This window comes from Hemitrygon akajei, chromosome 1 (assembly GCF_048418815.1).
Source record: "Hemitrygon akajei chromosome 1, sHemAka1.3, whole genome shotgun sequence".
Classification (NCBI taxonomy): domain Eukaryota; kingdom Metazoa; phylum Chordata; class Chondrichthyes; order Myliobatiformes; family Dasyatidae; genus Hemitrygon; species Hemitrygon akajei.
In genome coordinates, this window is record NC_133124.1 from 19,409,770 (window position 1) to 19,426,501 (window position 16,732).

The window sequence follows — 16,732 nt, forward strand, 5'->3', positions numbered from 1 at the left end:
ACCACACTTGGAGTATTGTGTGCAGTTTTGGGCTCCTTATTTTAGAAAGGATATACTGACATTGGAGAGGGTTCAGAGAAGATTCACGAGAATGATTCCAGGAATGAAAGGGTTACCGTACGAAGGACATCTGGCAGCTCTTGAGCTGCATTCCTTGGAGTTCGGGAGAATGAGGGGGGATCTCATAGAAACTTTCCAAATGTTAAAAGTCCTGAACAGATTAGATAGGGCAAAGTTATTTCCCTTGGTAGGGAAGTCCAGGACAAGAGGGCATGACTTTAGGATTGAAGGACGTCCATTGAAGGGCACATGGTATTGGGGGCAGAGTACTGATATGGATTGAAAATTGGCTGGATAACAGGAAACAAAGAGTAGTGATTAACGGGTCCCTTTTGGAATGGCAGGCTGTGACCAGTGGGGTACCGCAAGGTTCGGTGCTGGGACCGCAGCTGTTTACAATATACATTAATGATTTAGATGAAGGGATTAAAAGTAACATTAGCAAATTTGCTGATGACAGAAAGCTGGGTGGCAGTGTGAAATGTCAGGAGGATGTTATGAGAATGCAGGGTGACTTGGACAGGTTGGGTGAGTGGGCAAATGTATGGCAGATGCAGTTTAATGTGGATAAATGTGAGGTTATCCACTTTGGTGGCAAGAACAGGAAGGCAGATTACTATCTAAATGGAGTCAAGTTAGGAAAAGGGGAAGTGCAATGAGATCTAGGTGTTCTTGTACATCAGTCAATGAAAGCAAGCATGCAGGTACAGCAGGCAGTGAAGAAAGCTAATGGCATGCTGGCTTTTATAACAAGAGGAATTGAGTATAGGAGTAAAGAGGTCTTTCTCCAGCTCTACAGGGCCCTGGTGAGACCACACCTGGAGTATTGTATGCAGTTTTGGTCTCCAAATTTGAGGAAGGACATTCTTGCTATTGAGGGAGTGCAGCATAGGTTCACAAGGTTAATTCCCGGAATGGCGGGACTGTTATATGTTGAAAGATTGGAGCGACTGGGCTTGTATACACTGGAATTTAGAAGGATGAGAGGGGATCTGATTGAAACATATAAGATTATTAAGGGATTGGACACACTGGAGGCATGAAGCATGTTCCCGCTGATGGGTGAGTCCAGAACTAGAGGCCACAGTTTAAAAATAAGGGGTAGGCCATTTTGAACAGAGATGCGGAAAAACTTTTTCACCCAGAGAGTGGTGGATATGTGGAATGCTCTGCTCCAGAAGGCAGTGGAGGCCAAGTCTCTAGATGCATTCAAGAGAGAGTTAGATAGAGCTCTTATAGATAGTGGGGTCAAGGGATATGGGGAGAGGGCAGGAACGGGGTACTGATCGTGTATGATCAGCCATGATCACAGTGAATGGTGGTGCTGGTTAGAAGGGCCGAATGGGCTACTCCTGCACCTACTGTCTATTGTTTATTGTCTATTTGGAACAGAGATGCGGAAAAATTACTTTAGTCAGAGGGTGGAAAATCCGTGGAATTTTTGCCATGAGCTGTGGAGGCCAAGTCATTGGGTGCATTTAAGGCAGAGATAGATAGGTTCTTGATTAGCCAGGGCATCAAAGGGTATGGGGAGAGGGGATGAATGGAATAATTGGATCAGCCCATAACTGGCGGAGTAGACTCGATGGGCCAAATGGCCTTCCTCCTATATCGGATGGTCTTATGGTCTAAAGGATGTCCTTCTATTCTGAGGCTGTGTGCTCCAGACCAAGACACTCCCACTATAGAAAACATCCTCTACACATTCACTCTATCTATGCCTTTCAACATTTGGTAGGTTTCAATAAGAGTCCCCCCCTCATTCTTCTAAATTCCAGCAAGTAGAGGCCCAGAGCCAACACATGCTCCCCGTATGAGAACCCTTTAATTCCAAGAATCCTTCTCATGAGCCTCCTCTGAACCCTCTCTAATAAGAGCACATTGTTTCTCAGATAAGGGGCCCCAAACTGCTCACAATATTCTAAGTGAGTCTTCACCTGTGCCTTATAAAGCCTTAGCATTACATCCTTGCTTTTATATTCTCATCATCTTGAAATTAATGGTAATATTTCATTTGCCTTCCTCACCTGCAAGATAACTTTTAGGGCAGAGGTTCCCAACCTTTTTCATGCCGTGGACCCCTACCATTAACTGAGGGGGTCCATGGACCCCACGTTGGAAACCCCTGCTTCAGGGAATCCTGCATGAGGACTCCCAAGTCACGTTGTACCCGATGACTCCCAAAGTCCTGGAGATGATGATTTGTTTTACGAAGAAAAAAAACTCAATTCACCTTCAGAGTTATTATAGACTCCAGAGCGATAATCAACACATTGAATAACGACTGATTATTTTTCTTTCAAAAAAATTTAATCTCTTCAGTCTTCATGTAATCTATGAATTTATATGCGGGTTCTTATTCTAATGGAATGTAGTGCCAGGAATACAATGAATCACTGACGGACTTATCGACCTGAGCATCTTGCTTATTAAGTTTGCCAGCTGTGCTGTGTGTGTACTGAGATATCATTCCTACTTTCCATATTTATGTACACAACATCCTTTCTCTTTCTTAAAAAGAAACAGTACTTAATAGTTCCGCAGGTTTTCTAAACTTCTGATCTTCTCAAAGAGGTGAAGGCCATTGTTGTTCACTCCTTGACTCGGTTTAGCAGAATCCTTTTGTCTTTATTCTACAACCTCTTGACTAATTACGGTAATATCTGGTATACATTCATGATCACAAAACTCTTCAATGTTTAAGTGTACATGACTGATAGGGATTAAGTATTTTTAGTGTTCTCTTATGTTGTCTTCTATTTTCCAAAGGCATCTCTTTGCATTATATCCTGTCAAATGTACTCATTTTTGAATGCCAAATCTTGTTAACATACAAACTCCACCGAAAAATATTAAAGCAATTTACTTTCAAGGCCTGAGTCATAATTTAGCTTTTTTTTTAACTTACTTTTTCCACTGACCTCTCAAGATTTAGCTGAGCAACACTGAAATGCGTCTTAAATCGCTTTGAGCAGGGGTATAACCCATATGAAATGTTGTGTTTTGAAGGGTCCTGATGAAGGGTCTTGGCCCAAAACATCGGCTGTTTATTCTTTTCCACAGATACTGCCTTGCCTGCTGAGTTCCTCCAGCATTTTGTGTATGCATTGCTTTGGATTTCCAGCATCTGCAGATTTTCTCTTGTTTCTGACCTTGAGCACCCACTGCTACTTAATTCCTTCAGAGATTCTGAATAATTTCACTGATCATGGTTTACAAGATGTTCACTATGCAGCATGGCACATAATAACAATGATGATGAGGAGGAGAATGTAATTGATCCTGTGACTTCTGCGGTAGCTTCACAAAGCATTAAGAAGACAAAAGAAATGATCATTGACCAGGAAAAAAAGGAGGTCCTGAAGAAGCCCCATTATTCATAAATGGTGAGGCAGTGGAAAGGGTTTTTGGGGACGAACATCATTGAGGAGCTGTCTTGGTCCATCAGCTTAGCTTCGAGAGTAGGGAAGGCACAACAGTGACTATGCCACCTGACGTGCTTTAGGAGAGCTGGTTTGCCCCAAAAGTTTGCTGGCCAACTTTCATCAATGTGCAATAGAGAGTATACTGACATATGGAATGACAGTGTGGTGCTCTAACGACGGCAAGACAGATCACAAAGCACTCCAGCGCGTGATTAGGAAACTTCAGCACGTCATTGGTACTCATCTACTGGACCTAGAAACGATCTACAGCTGCTGATGCCTAAAGCGCATTTGTAAAATCATTAAATACCCTTCCGATCCCAAACACTGTCAATTCAATGTCCTGCCATCTGGTAGAAGATACAGAAACATATTAGCCAAGACAGAAAGACTGAAAAACAGCTTCTTCCTGAGGGCTGTTGTGTAGTTGAATAATGCCACCCCCCACCCCACCCCCCCCACTCCCTGGCTTGCTGTTGGCCTTTGAGTGTTATGGACTATCAAAGCCACTGTTGCATGTAAATATTGGAAATTTAGTTTTTAAGTTAGCTGAACAACACGCATTGTAAACATCTATTTTACATGGACTGGTGTAACACCACAATCTCCTTGTCTTGAGCAATGACAATCAAGTTCTATTCTATTCTAAACAAATCATCTTTCAAGTCAAGACAAGTTGCTTTTATTGTCATTTTGACCATTACTGCTGGTACAGTACACGGTAAAAACGAGACAACGTTTTTCAGGATTATGGTGCTACATGAACAATACAAAAACTACACTGAACTACGTAAACTAACACAAAAACTGCACTAGACTACAGACCTACCCAGGACTGCATAAAGTACACAGAACAGTGTTCATAATAAACAGTTATAAATAATAAACAAGACAATAGGCACAGCAGAGGTCAGCAGGTTGGTAATCCGATGTTACATAAATAATCAGCTGAATGGCGGTGCCCGGGATTCTGTCTGTTTCTGTACTCACGCCGAGTATTTCGTTGCCACAGATGTAGTCCAATTTAATGTCCATTGGAGAGCAGAATGGACGGGAGAGCTGGCGGGCTAGGACTTGCTTTTTTCCTGGCACGAACTCCTGCCCGTTCGCCTCGCTTTCATTAATGCCGCCTCGCTAATGTTAATTACAACATTAATAGATATCTACGGTACATTATTGAATCCACTTCTGTTAACCGAGTAGGTTTCCTTTAGGCAGTTACTATAATGTTTCACAGTACCTGGGTTCAATTCTGCCGCTCTCTGTAAGGAATTTGTACGCCCTCCCCTAGACGGCATCAATTTTGTTCTAATGCTCCGGTTTCCTCCCACATTCCAAAGATGTATGGGTTAGTTGTTTAATAGGTTGTATAGGTTTAATTGGGTGGTCTGAGCTTCTTGGGCCAGAAGGTCATATATGTGTGTAGCTGAATTTAATAAGTAGTGATGTAGTGTTGATGGGTTCAACATTCATTCAGAAATCAGATGGCAGAAGGGAAGGAGCTATTACTGAATCTCTGAGTGTGTGCCTTCAGGCTTCTGTACCTCCTACCTGATGGTAACAGTGAGAAGGGGGCATGTCCTGGGTTACGGGTGTCCTTAATAATGGATGTGGGCTTTTTGAGGCACCGCTGTTTGAAGGCGTTCTGGATACCTGGGAAGCTCCATGATGAAGCTGACCAAGTTCACAACACTCTGCAGCTTACTTTAATCCCGTGTAGTAGCCACCCCCCATACCAGATAGTGATGCAGCCAATTAGAATACCTTATATGTTACATTTATAGAAATTTGAGAGTGTCTTTGGTGACAAACTTGATTGTATTCACAAAGGCTTTAAATAGAACCAGCCTGAACCTGAGCACCATTTATCTTCTTATGATCACAGTCCAACTAAAAATTGAAAATGTTACAGTATCTCATCTCTTTGATGCCTAACTAGTTTAAGAGCTGCACTCTCTAGCTCAGTAATCTAATCACCATGCCTTAATGTGTTTATTTACACTCGTTGAGAGATCATTCTAATTCTCATGTAGCTCTGAATCTGCATGGCCTTACTCTTCTCTGCAAGAACTGTGTCAGTGTTTGCTGAAGTATACACCTGGGAGACTCTTACTCCCACATTATCTGCAGAGCTTTTGGCTAGTATTCTCTTCACACTTCAATCTGGCAGGCACGTCTTCTTGCTTGGTCTGAAGTCTGCATTCTCTCTTCACGAGTTATTTTCAGACTCACCACAGAGTGAATATTTATTTTCTCAATGAGTAGGAAAAGAATGAATACTTAAGAGAGATGGGAAACACCTAAAGTGCACACACAGCTTGTTTATTTTGTCTCTCTACATGTGCGCTTGTATTATGTACGTAGTTCTCTCTAAGCTGTGCAGTAACTGAAACGCTTCTGCATAGAGTCTTTGTTGCCTCACAGCTAGAATATTTCTTTATATAATGACAATATAATTTTGAAATCTATGTTAACATAACCTGAAATCACCTGCAAACAATTAAGCATTTTCTAAGTAATGAACGTACCACAACCTTCACTTTGAAACATTTTAGAGCCTAACATATTTACGTTGTCAATGTTTCAAGTTACACCACTGTTACAAATTGTAACAATAAACGCAGAATGGAAGCTGGTAACTCATTAATAATAAGCTGTCGGCCCACTGAACGCCGACTCCCATCGACAGAAAGGAACATTTAAAGCTCCACACAGTTTTCAGGCTATGTAAAAATTTCCTGCTCAGAGCAATGTTTGGTCTGCGGAGCTGTAAAGCGAAATTACAGGGTACATTGATTATATGCTTACACCACATTGTCTTGCAACCATTTTATTTAAACCAATATACTTCATCAAAGATGCTTTCCTGGCAAGATCAACAAAGTCATTTATTATAATCTGTGATCTACAATATTGTTCTCTCAGTCTATGTTCTGGTTTTCAAATGTAATAAATCGTCATCTAAAGCTGCTGTTCAGTGCTCAGCTTTTTAGCTGCTGAAACCAATAATTAGTTGTACATGAAAACATATAAATGATAAGAGTATATCAGCATTGTATCATGCTGCTTCAACCTGCAGACTTCTTTCAAGCATTTCCTCCTGAATATACCTACAGATGGTTTTTCATAATGACTAAGCTTTTTGATGTCGGCTAGGTTGTTCATAAGCTTCTTCAGCATCATCGAATGATAATCATTATAACTGCATTGTTATATTTGTATAATTAAAATAAAAATATTATTTTTACTGTCATAGTATTATAAAAATGTTAAATAGTTTATTGTTAATATGATAAAAATCCCTGGATTTATACTTTTTCCAATGTTTTACAGCTCAAATTTTAAATTACCAGGAAACGATACCTCCTAAAATTTGAACTGTGGCAGATACAGCCTTATTACTGCAGGAAGGTGAAGTCTCAGATGTGTTGGACATAATAGAACCACAAGATCATAAAATGTAGGAGCAGAGTTAGTCCATTCAGTCTGTTGTGTCTGCTCTGCCATGCCATCATGTCTGATTTATTGTCCCTCTCAACCCCATTCCCCTGACTTCTCCCCATAACCTTTGACACTGTGATTAATCAAGAGCTTATCAACCTTTACTTTAAATACACCCAATGACTTACCAACTTTTGCTTTAAATGTACCCAATGGCTTGGCTTCTACGGCTGTCTGTGGCAACAAACTCGACAGATTCACCATAGCTCGAGAAGTTCTTCCCCACCTCTGTTCTGAAGGTGTGCCCTCTGGTCTGGACTCCCCCTCTATAGGAAACCTGCATTGCTCATCCACTCTATCTTGGCCTTTCAATATTACATAGGTTTTCAATGAGATCTCCCTCCACTTCACCCCTTCTTCTATATTCTAGTGAGTATAGGCCCGGAGCCATTAAACACTTCAATGCCAAAACATCCTTTTTGGCATTGGACTCAAAACTGTTCACAATACTCAAAGCGTGAAGTGACCAATGCCTTATAAAGCCTCAGCATTACATCCTTGCTTTTATATTCTGGTCTTATCAAAATGAACTCTAACCTTACTACCGACTCAACCTGCTAGTTAACTTTTCGGGAATCCTGCACAAGGACTCCCAAGTCCTTTAGCACCTCTGATTAATGATTTTATTTTTTCCTGTTTGGAAAATAGTCTATTCCTTCATTCCTTCTACCAAAGTGCATGACCATACACTTCTGTATACTATATTCCATCTGCCACTACTTTGCCGATTCTCCTAATTTGTGGAAGTCCTTCTGCAGACACCTTGCTTCTCGGAAGTGCAACAGCGAAGTTACTTTGAGTGCTACTGAGGGTGCTCTCAAGATGATCATACTCATATTTTTGGGGATGCAGATTTGCCACTTAGTATTTAGAAACATAGAAACATAGAAAATAGGTGCAGGAGTAGGCCATTCGGCCCTTTGAGCCTGCACCGCCATTCAGTATGATCATGACTGATCATCCAACTCAGAACCCTGTACCTGCTTTCTCTTCGTACCCCCGATCCCTTTAGCCACAAGGGCCATATCTAACTTCCTCTTAAATATAGCCAATGAACCGGCCTCAACTGTTTCCTGTGGCAGAGAATTCCACAGATTCACCACTCTCTGTGTGAAGAAGTTTTTCCTCATCTCGGTTCTAAAAGGCTTCCCTTTTATCCTTAAACTGTGACCCCTCGTTCTGGACCTCCCCAACATCGGAAACAATCTTCCTGCATCTAGCCTGTCCAATCCCTTTAGAATTTTATACGTTTCAATAAGATCCCCCCTCGATCTTCTAAATTCCAGTGAGTATAAGCCTAGTCGATCCAGTTTTTCTTCATATGAAAGTCCTGCCATCCCAGGAATCAATCTGGTGAACCATCTCTGTACTCCCTCTATGGCAAGAATGTCTTTCCTCAGATTAGGGGACCAAAACTGCACATAATACTCTAGGTGTGGTTTCACCAAGGCCTTGTACAACTGCAATAGAACCTCCCTGCTCCTGTACTCAAATCCTTTTGCTACTAAATTCCAACATACCATTTGCCTTTTTCACCGCCTGCTGTACCTGCATGCCCACCTTCAATGACTGGTGTACAATGATACCCAGGTCTAGTTGCATCTCCCCTCTAATCGGCCACCGTTCAGATAATAATCTGTTTTCCTGTTCTTGCAACCAAAGTGGATAACTTCACATTTATCCACATTAAATTGCATCTGCCATGAATTTGCCCACTCACCTATCCTATCCAAGTCACCCTGCATCCTCTTAGCATCCTCCTCACAGCTAACACCACCGCCCAGCTTCGTGTCATCCGCAAACTTGGAGATGCTGCATTTCATCCCCTCATCTAAATCATTAATATATATTGTAAACAACTGGGGTCCCAGCACTGAGCCTTGCGGTACCCCACTAGTCACTGCCTGCCATTCTGAAAAGGTCCCGTTTACTCCCGCTCTTTGCTTCCTGTCTGCCAACCAATTCTCTATCCACATCAATACCATACCCCCAATACCGTGTGCTTTAAGTTTGCACACTAATCTCCTGTGTGGGACCTTGTCAAAAGCCTTTTGAAAATCTAAATATACCACATCCACTGGCTCTCCCCTATCCACTCTACTAGTTACATCTTCAAAAAATTCTATAAGATTCGTCAGACATGATTTTCCTTTCACAAATCCATGCTGACTTTGTCCGATGATTTCACCTCTTTCCAAATGTGCTGTTATCACATCTTTGATAACCGACTCTAGCATTTTCTCCACCACCGATGTCAGAATAACTGGTCTATAATTCCCTGGTTTCTCTCTCCCTCCTTTTTTAAAGTGGGGTTACATTAGCCACCCTCCAATCCTCAGGAACTAATCCAGAATCTAAAGAGTTTTGAAAAATTATCACTAATGCATCCACTATTTCTTGGGCTACTTCCTTAAGCACTCTGGGATGCAGACCATCTGGCCCTGGGGATTTATCTGACTTTAATCCCTTCAATTTACCTAACACCACTTCCCTACTAACATGTATTTCCCTCAGTTCCTCCATCTCACTAGACCCTTGGTCCCTTATTACTTCTGGAAGATTATTTATGTCCTCCTTAGTGAAGACAGAACCAAAGTAGTTATTCAATTGGTCTGCCATGTCTTTGTTCCCTATGATCAATTCATCTGTTTCTGACTGTAAAGGACCTACATTTGTCTTGACCAATCTTTTTCTTTTCACGTATCTATAAAATCTTTTGGAAGAAAATGTAAACCTTGTTGCTTTACATTGAGATTGATCAGATCATTTAAGTTAAAATCCGGTAGAACCTCCCAGTGGCTCAGCAGTCCACTTAGATCTCACCCTAAGTTAAGCCTCCTTCAAAGCTCAAAGTACATTTATTATCAAATTATGTTTACTATTTATAATATAGAGATTCGTCTCCTTACAGGCATCCACAAAATAAAGAAATCCAAAAGAACCCATTGAAAAAAGACCATCAAAAACCAAACATAAATAAAACTAAATCGTGCAAATAATAAAAGTAAGCAGATATGATGGCAGAATATAGTACTAATGGTAAGACTCTTGGCAATGTGGAGGATCAGAGGGATCTTAGGGTGAGAGTCCATAGGACACTCAAAGCAGCTGTGCAGGTTGACCCTGTGGTTAAGAAAGCATACAGTGTATTGGCTTTCATCAGTCGTGGAATTGAATTTAGGAGCTGAGAGGTAATGTTAACATAGAAACATAGAAAACCTGCAGCACAATACAGGCCCTTCGGCCCACAAAGTTGCGCTGAACATGTCCCTACCTTAGAAATTACTTGGCTTATCCATAGCCCTCTATTTTTCTAAGCTCCGTGTACCTATCCAAAAGTCTCTTAAAAGACCCTATTGGCTCCGTCTCCACCACCGTTGCCAGCAGCCCATTCCACACACTCACCACTCTCTGAGTAAAAAACTTACCCCTGACATCTCCTCTGTACCTACTCCCCAGCACCTTAAACCTGTGTTTAAAATGTTGCAGCTATATAGAGCCCTGGTCAGACCCCACTTGGAGTACTGTGCTCAATTCTGCTTGGCTCACTACAGGAAGGATGTGGAAACCATAGAAAGGGTGCAGAGAAAATTTACAAGGATGTTGCCTGGATTGGGGAGCATGCCTTATGAAGACATGTTGAGTGAACTCAGCCTTTTCTCCTTGGAGCGACGGAAGATGAGAGGTGACCTGATAGAGGTGTATAAGTTGATGAGAGGCATTGTTTGTGTGGATAGTCAGAGGCTTTTTCCCAGGGCTGAAATGGCTGCCACAAGAGGACACAGGTTTAAGGTGCTGGGGAGTAGGTACAGAGGAAATGTCAGGGATAGGTTTTTTACTCTGAGAGTGGTGAGTGTGTGGAATGGGCTGCTGGCAACGGTGGTGGAGGCAGATACGATGGGGTCTTTTAAGAGACTTTTGGATAGGTACATGGAGCTTAGAAAAATAGAGGGCTATGGGTAACCCTAGTAATTTCTAAGGTAGGGACATGTTTGGCACAACTTTGTGGGTCGAAGGGCCTGTATTGCATTGTAGGTTTTCTATGTTTCTAAATAATATTCAGAACTGAAGTTCATAAAATTGAGTCCCCAGCCACTAAGACAGTCATCATCACTGCTGCTGATCCAGGAGTCCATTAGTTGCAGACCACAGCCTCAGTACTGCCTTGAGCTGAGTAAAGCTTGTGGAGCAATAAACTGAACTAGCCCGTCCATTGCCTCTGTCCCTGATACCCTGACCTTTTCAATCTGGCCTGGCGTTTGAACAGGGTTCCTCACAGTCAGACCCGGCTCAGCCCTGCCGCCTCAACTCTGCCTCGTCTCCACTCCCCTCACTTCTGCCGCATCAAGTCGCATCCAAGTCTGCTCCATCAGTGGCCAAGCGATGGCTTATTGCCTGCTCTTGGGCCTAGGCCCTGCCTCCTCGATTCGGCCCATACCCACCATGCTACAACCGTACTGCACCTTCAAGACTTCAGTTCACACTGTAAAAATGCCAGGCAGCTCGAAAGCTCAGCTCCAAAAGAGAGTTGAGGCTATTGAGTTTAGTGATCATTTAACAGAAAAAGTGTGATTTATACAATAATTAATAATTCTGTTTGTTTTGTTTAGTACCAACAAGTTGTCGCTGTGCTTCACCAGCACCAACTTAAACCAGTCTGTTGACAGTTGGTTTCTGATGAAAAACAGATTTTTGCAATCCCTTGCAGAAGATAGCAGTGGCTGAGGTTGTCTCTCAGCACAGATCTACTTCTAGCCCTCGTATGTGAATAACAATCTGTTACACCTGAGAGCAATTAGAACTGATTTCTCAGAATCAGCATTAGAACCAGGTTTAATATCACTGACATATGTCGTGAAATTTGGGAGTACTGATGCAGGATTCCCGAAAGATTAAATTACAGGTTAAGTCAGTAGTGAGGAAGACAAATGCAATGATAGCATTCATTTTGAGTGGACTGAAATATAAAAACGAGGATGTAATATAAGGCATTGGTCAGAACACACTTGGTGCATTATGAGCAATTTTGGGCCCCCTTATCTAAGAAAAGATATACTGGAATTGGAAAGGGTCCATTGGAGGTTCACAAGACTGATTTCAGGAATGAAAGAGTTAATGTATGAGGAGCGTTTGATGGCTCTGGGCCTGTATTCGCTGGAATTTGGAAGCATGAAGGGGAATTCACTGAAGTCCATCAAATGTTGAAAGGCCTAGATAGAGTGGATGTGGAGAGGATATTTCTAGTCGTGGGGAAATCTGGGACCGAGGGCACAGGAGGATGTCCATTTAGAACAGGGGTGATGGGGGGAATTTCTTTAGCAAGAGGGTGGTCAGTCTGTGGAATTTTTTGCCTCAGACAGCTGTGGAGGGCAAGTCATTGAGTATATTTAAAGCAGAGGCTGATGGGTTCTTGGTTAGCCAGTGTGTCAAAGATTATAGGGAGAAGGCAGGAGAATGGGGTTGAGAGGGATAATAAATCAGCCATGATGGAATGGTGGAGCAGACTTGATAAGCTGAATGGCCTAATTCTGCTCCTATGTCTTATGGTCTTATCCTAATCCAAACTAGCCCCAAACTGATGTTGAGGCAAAAATTAAGCACTTGTCTTCTATTTCTTGCCAAGAAAATGTGATTGTTATTTTTGTTATTGTTTTAAAATTCTGAAATGTGTTGATGACAGTATATGCGTCAGCATATCATTTTCACTCTATTGACTTTTCTTCATATCTAAACTTGTTTTTTTTGCAGCCCAGTGTGGTGGTTCTCTGACAGATTTCAGTGGAGTTATCCTTAGCCCTGGTTTCCCTGGAAACTACCCTAGCAGCCTGGATTGCACGTGGTCAATAACCCTACCGATAGGCTTCGGTAAGTTAAAAGGAACTTAGCATTTTGCATACAATTTAGACTTGTCCATCGGCTTCAGTTTATGTAGTCTAGAGTGAGTTTTTTGCTTAACTGAGTGACTGTGGTAATAAGTAACACAGGAGATTCTGCAGATGCTGGAAATCCACAGTAACACAAAATACCTAAGTAACTCAGCAGGCCAGGCATCAGCTATTTACAGCAGGGGTCTGGGACCTCTCAGTTACAGGCCCATGGCATAAAAAAGGTTAGAAACCTCTGATGAGGAAGAATAAATGGTTAACGTTTCATGCTGAGACCCTTCATTCAGGACTGGAAAGGAAGGGAGTAAAAGCCAGACTGAGCAGGTGGGAGAAGGGGAAATACAAGCTGGTAGGTGATAGGTCAGTGGCTAGGGGATTCGTTTGAAGTAAGAAGCTGGGAGGAGATAGGTGTAATTGGTAAGGATTGAAGAAGAAGGAATCTGATAGGAGAGGAGAATGGAGCATTAGAGAAAACAAAGGAGAGGGGCACCTGTGGGAGGTGATGAGCAGATGAGGAGAAGTGAAGGGGCAAGAGGAGAGCCAGAACGGGAAGACGGGTGAAATTACTGAAAGTTAGTGAAGTTGATGTTCATGCCATCAGGTTGTAAGCTACTCAGACAGAATATGAGGTGCTGTTCCTCCAACTAGAGGTGGCAATAGAGTTGGCAAGGACTGATATGGCAGAATGGGAAGATCTTCCTACTTCAAGGCTTTCAAATTGAATCCACACATTGTCCTTCATGCACATCTTAACTTATGAAGGCACGAGTGTGTCAACAGTGGTGGGTTTTTGTCATGGATCATTTAAGAACTAAATTCATTTAAATTCCCTCTTATTGTGTTTTTAATCTTTAGGTGTGCACTTACAATTTGTTAATTTTTCCACGGAGACAATCCATGATTACATGGAAGTGAGGAGTGGGTCTGCAACAACTGGAATGATTATTGGTAGATTTAGTGGTCCTCAGATTCCAGCACCTCTTTTCAGTACCACCCACGAAACCACCATATACTTTCACAGTGATTACTCCCAGAACAAACAAGGCTTCCACAGTATGTATCAAGGTAAGTGTCAGAAAATGCAAATAATAACTATATTGCTGTAAGGTCAATAGATGGCATTTCATTCCCAAAGAGTCTTATTGTCCATTTTCTACAAACATAGTTGGTGCAATTTGCTACCAAAGCTATATTTGGTAAAGGTGATTGATCAGATTATTAATGGTGTGGATTATAAAATGTAAGAGCTCCCACCTGTTTTAGGTAGAAGCATTCAAACCTCATGATGTTGGAATTTGATAAGGGGGGCTTTTTCATCTTCCGTCCTAGGGTTGATGCCCAATATGATGCCTTAAGGTGTTTCAAAATCATCAATAAATGGCTTGGGAGGATCAAACATTTATTTTAGATTAACTTATATAAATGTGACAGCATATTTGCAGTGATTTTGAATAGCTGAAAACAGCTAAACTGCATCCTGATGATCCTGAGATTAGAGAATGGGTAAAATTCCTTCCCATGTCCACATGTTTTGGTTAGAATTGTTTCGGGATCCATGTACACCTTGCTTAGTGGTATTGGACCATGGCATAAAAAAACGGTTGGGAACCCCTGGTCTAAGTACATCTGCACACTCCCTGCTTCCTAACACTACCTGCTCCTCCACTTATCTCTGTATCATCTGCAAACCTGGCCACAAATCCATCAATTTCATAATTAAATCATTGATATATGATGTAAAAAAAAAGAAGCAGTCTCAACAACAATCCCTGCAGAACACCACTAGTGACTGGCTGTCAACCTGAAAAAGCTCCTTTTATTCACACCCTTTCCCTTCTGCCAATTAGCCAATACTCTATCCATGCTAGTATCTTGCCTGTAATACCATGGGTTCTTATCTTGTTAAGCAGCCTCATGAGCAGCACCTTGACAAAAGTCATCTGAAAATCCAAATACACAACATCCACTGTTTCTCCTTATTCTATTCTGCTTGTTATTTCTTCAAAGAATTCCAACAGATTGGTCAGGCAAGATTTTTCCAACCTGGTCCACATTCCCCTTGCTTAATGATATTGGCCCGTGGCATAAAAAATAGTTAGGAACCCCTGTTTTAGATGATGACAAATAGGTGCTGAGTATTTAAAAACAAAAGTACAATAGTTTCCAAAATGATTTTAGCTAAACCACTGCATGATTGATTAAAATGATATAGACAAAGAATTATATTGAGTCAGCATGAAGATGATGTATTAAAGCACGCTTTAAGAATTGTTCTTCAGAATGTTCTGTATATCAGAAAGCTGTGGAATTGCAGTGTGTTTGGGAGAAAATGGGCATATCATATGCAGAGGCTCTGCAGAAAGAACAGAGGACAGTGTCAATTGGACCTATTGATGACCTCTGTTGGCCAGGGTCGACCATGGATGTTGTGTCCAAGCTGTTGAAGTCAATACGCAAGCCAGGACAATATGATATAGAGAGCAAGCTGTTCCTATGCGGCACATTCCCCCTCCATGCAGCTGATGAATCTAAAGGAATGGCAGAGATCGATACAGTTTGGTACCAGTGGCATCACAGGATTTGCTAGTCAGCGTTGAACTCAATGTAGGACTTGCCTTAGTGACTCCAGCTCTGGATTGTTCCTAGGGATTTACTCCCAAACCATTCCCCATGAGTGGGTATAGCTGCATGAAGGCGGGGGTTTGAGATCAGAGTTTTCCTTCTCCTAGATGAGGAGCCAACCACAGTTGGCAAGTCCCATCTGATTGAAGTGACTGGTTTTAAGATGCCAGTAACCTGACTTCACCCCTTCTCCTGTAGGAGAAATGGTTCCATCAGGCTTAGTAGCTAAGCCACACTTGAAGGCCGGGAGTTAGACTTGGTTGTCAGAGGATATTTGGGATGCACAGTATTGGGAGCATTTAATAGGTAGTGTGAGCTTATCCCCATTACCACCATTGGTTATGAACTATGAGACCTATTAATAGCTAGAATACAGATAGATTAAAGATGGCGTGTAAAGTGCAGGATTGTATAAGAAAGGCCCATTGATTAACTAAAGTTTGTCACTTTCATGGCAGATGTGGTGAATTGTACAGTACAAACTAAAAGTAGGACAAAAACATAGAAATTAAATTAAAAGCCGCAGAAAAACACGCAGAGATAAGACAGAGGAAGAGAATAATGCCATTCGGTGCATTGACTCTTCTTCTGCCGTTCCATCATGGCTGATTTATTATCCCTCTCAATCCCATTCCCCTGCCTTCTTCTTATAATGTTAAATGCCCTGATTAATCAAGAACCTATCAACGTCCACCTTAAATATACCCAATAACTTGGCTTGTACGGCCTCTGTGACAATGACTTTTGCAGATTCACCACCCTCTGGCTGAAGAAATTTTCTAAATGGATGTCCCTCTATTCTGAGGCTGTTCCTTCTGGTCCTAGATTCCCCCACTATAAGAAACAGCCTCTCCATATCCACTCTATTTAGATCTTTCAAAATTTGATAGGTTTCAATGAGATCCTCCCACATTCTTCTAAACTTCAGTGATTACAGGCCCAGTGCTATCAAACACTCCTCATAGGATAATCCTTTCATTCTTGGGATCATTCTCGTGAACCTTCTCTGTGCCCTCTCCAATGCCAGCCCAAAACTGCTCACAATACTGCAAGTGCAGTCTGACCAGTGCCTTATAAAGGCTCAGCATTACATCCTTGCTTTTGTATTCTAGCCCTCCTGAAATGAATGCTAACATTGCTTTTGCCTTCCTTACCACTGATTCAACCTGCAAGTTAACCTTCAGGGAATCCTGTACCAGGTCTCCCAAGTCCCTTTGCACCTCTGATCTGTGAATGTTC

At 41.8% G+C, this 16,732-nt stretch overlaps 1 protein-coding gene across 1 annotated transcript in view; it reads left to right on the forward strand.

Annotated features, from left to right (window-relative positions):
- csmd3b (CUB and Sushi multiple domains 3b) overlaps nt 1–16,732 on the forward strand; it is a 2,154,916-nt gene that overhangs the window by 1,941,892 nt on the left and 196,292 nt on the right. The window contains exons 40-41 of the mRNA XM_073038951.1: nt 12,735–12,851; nt 13,727–13,936. Of these exons, the coding sequence (XP_072895052.1) occupies nt 12,735–12,851; nt 13,727–13,936 (327 nt within the window). The remainder of the gene's footprint in view (nt 1–12,734; nt 12,852–13,726; nt 13,937–16,732) is intronic.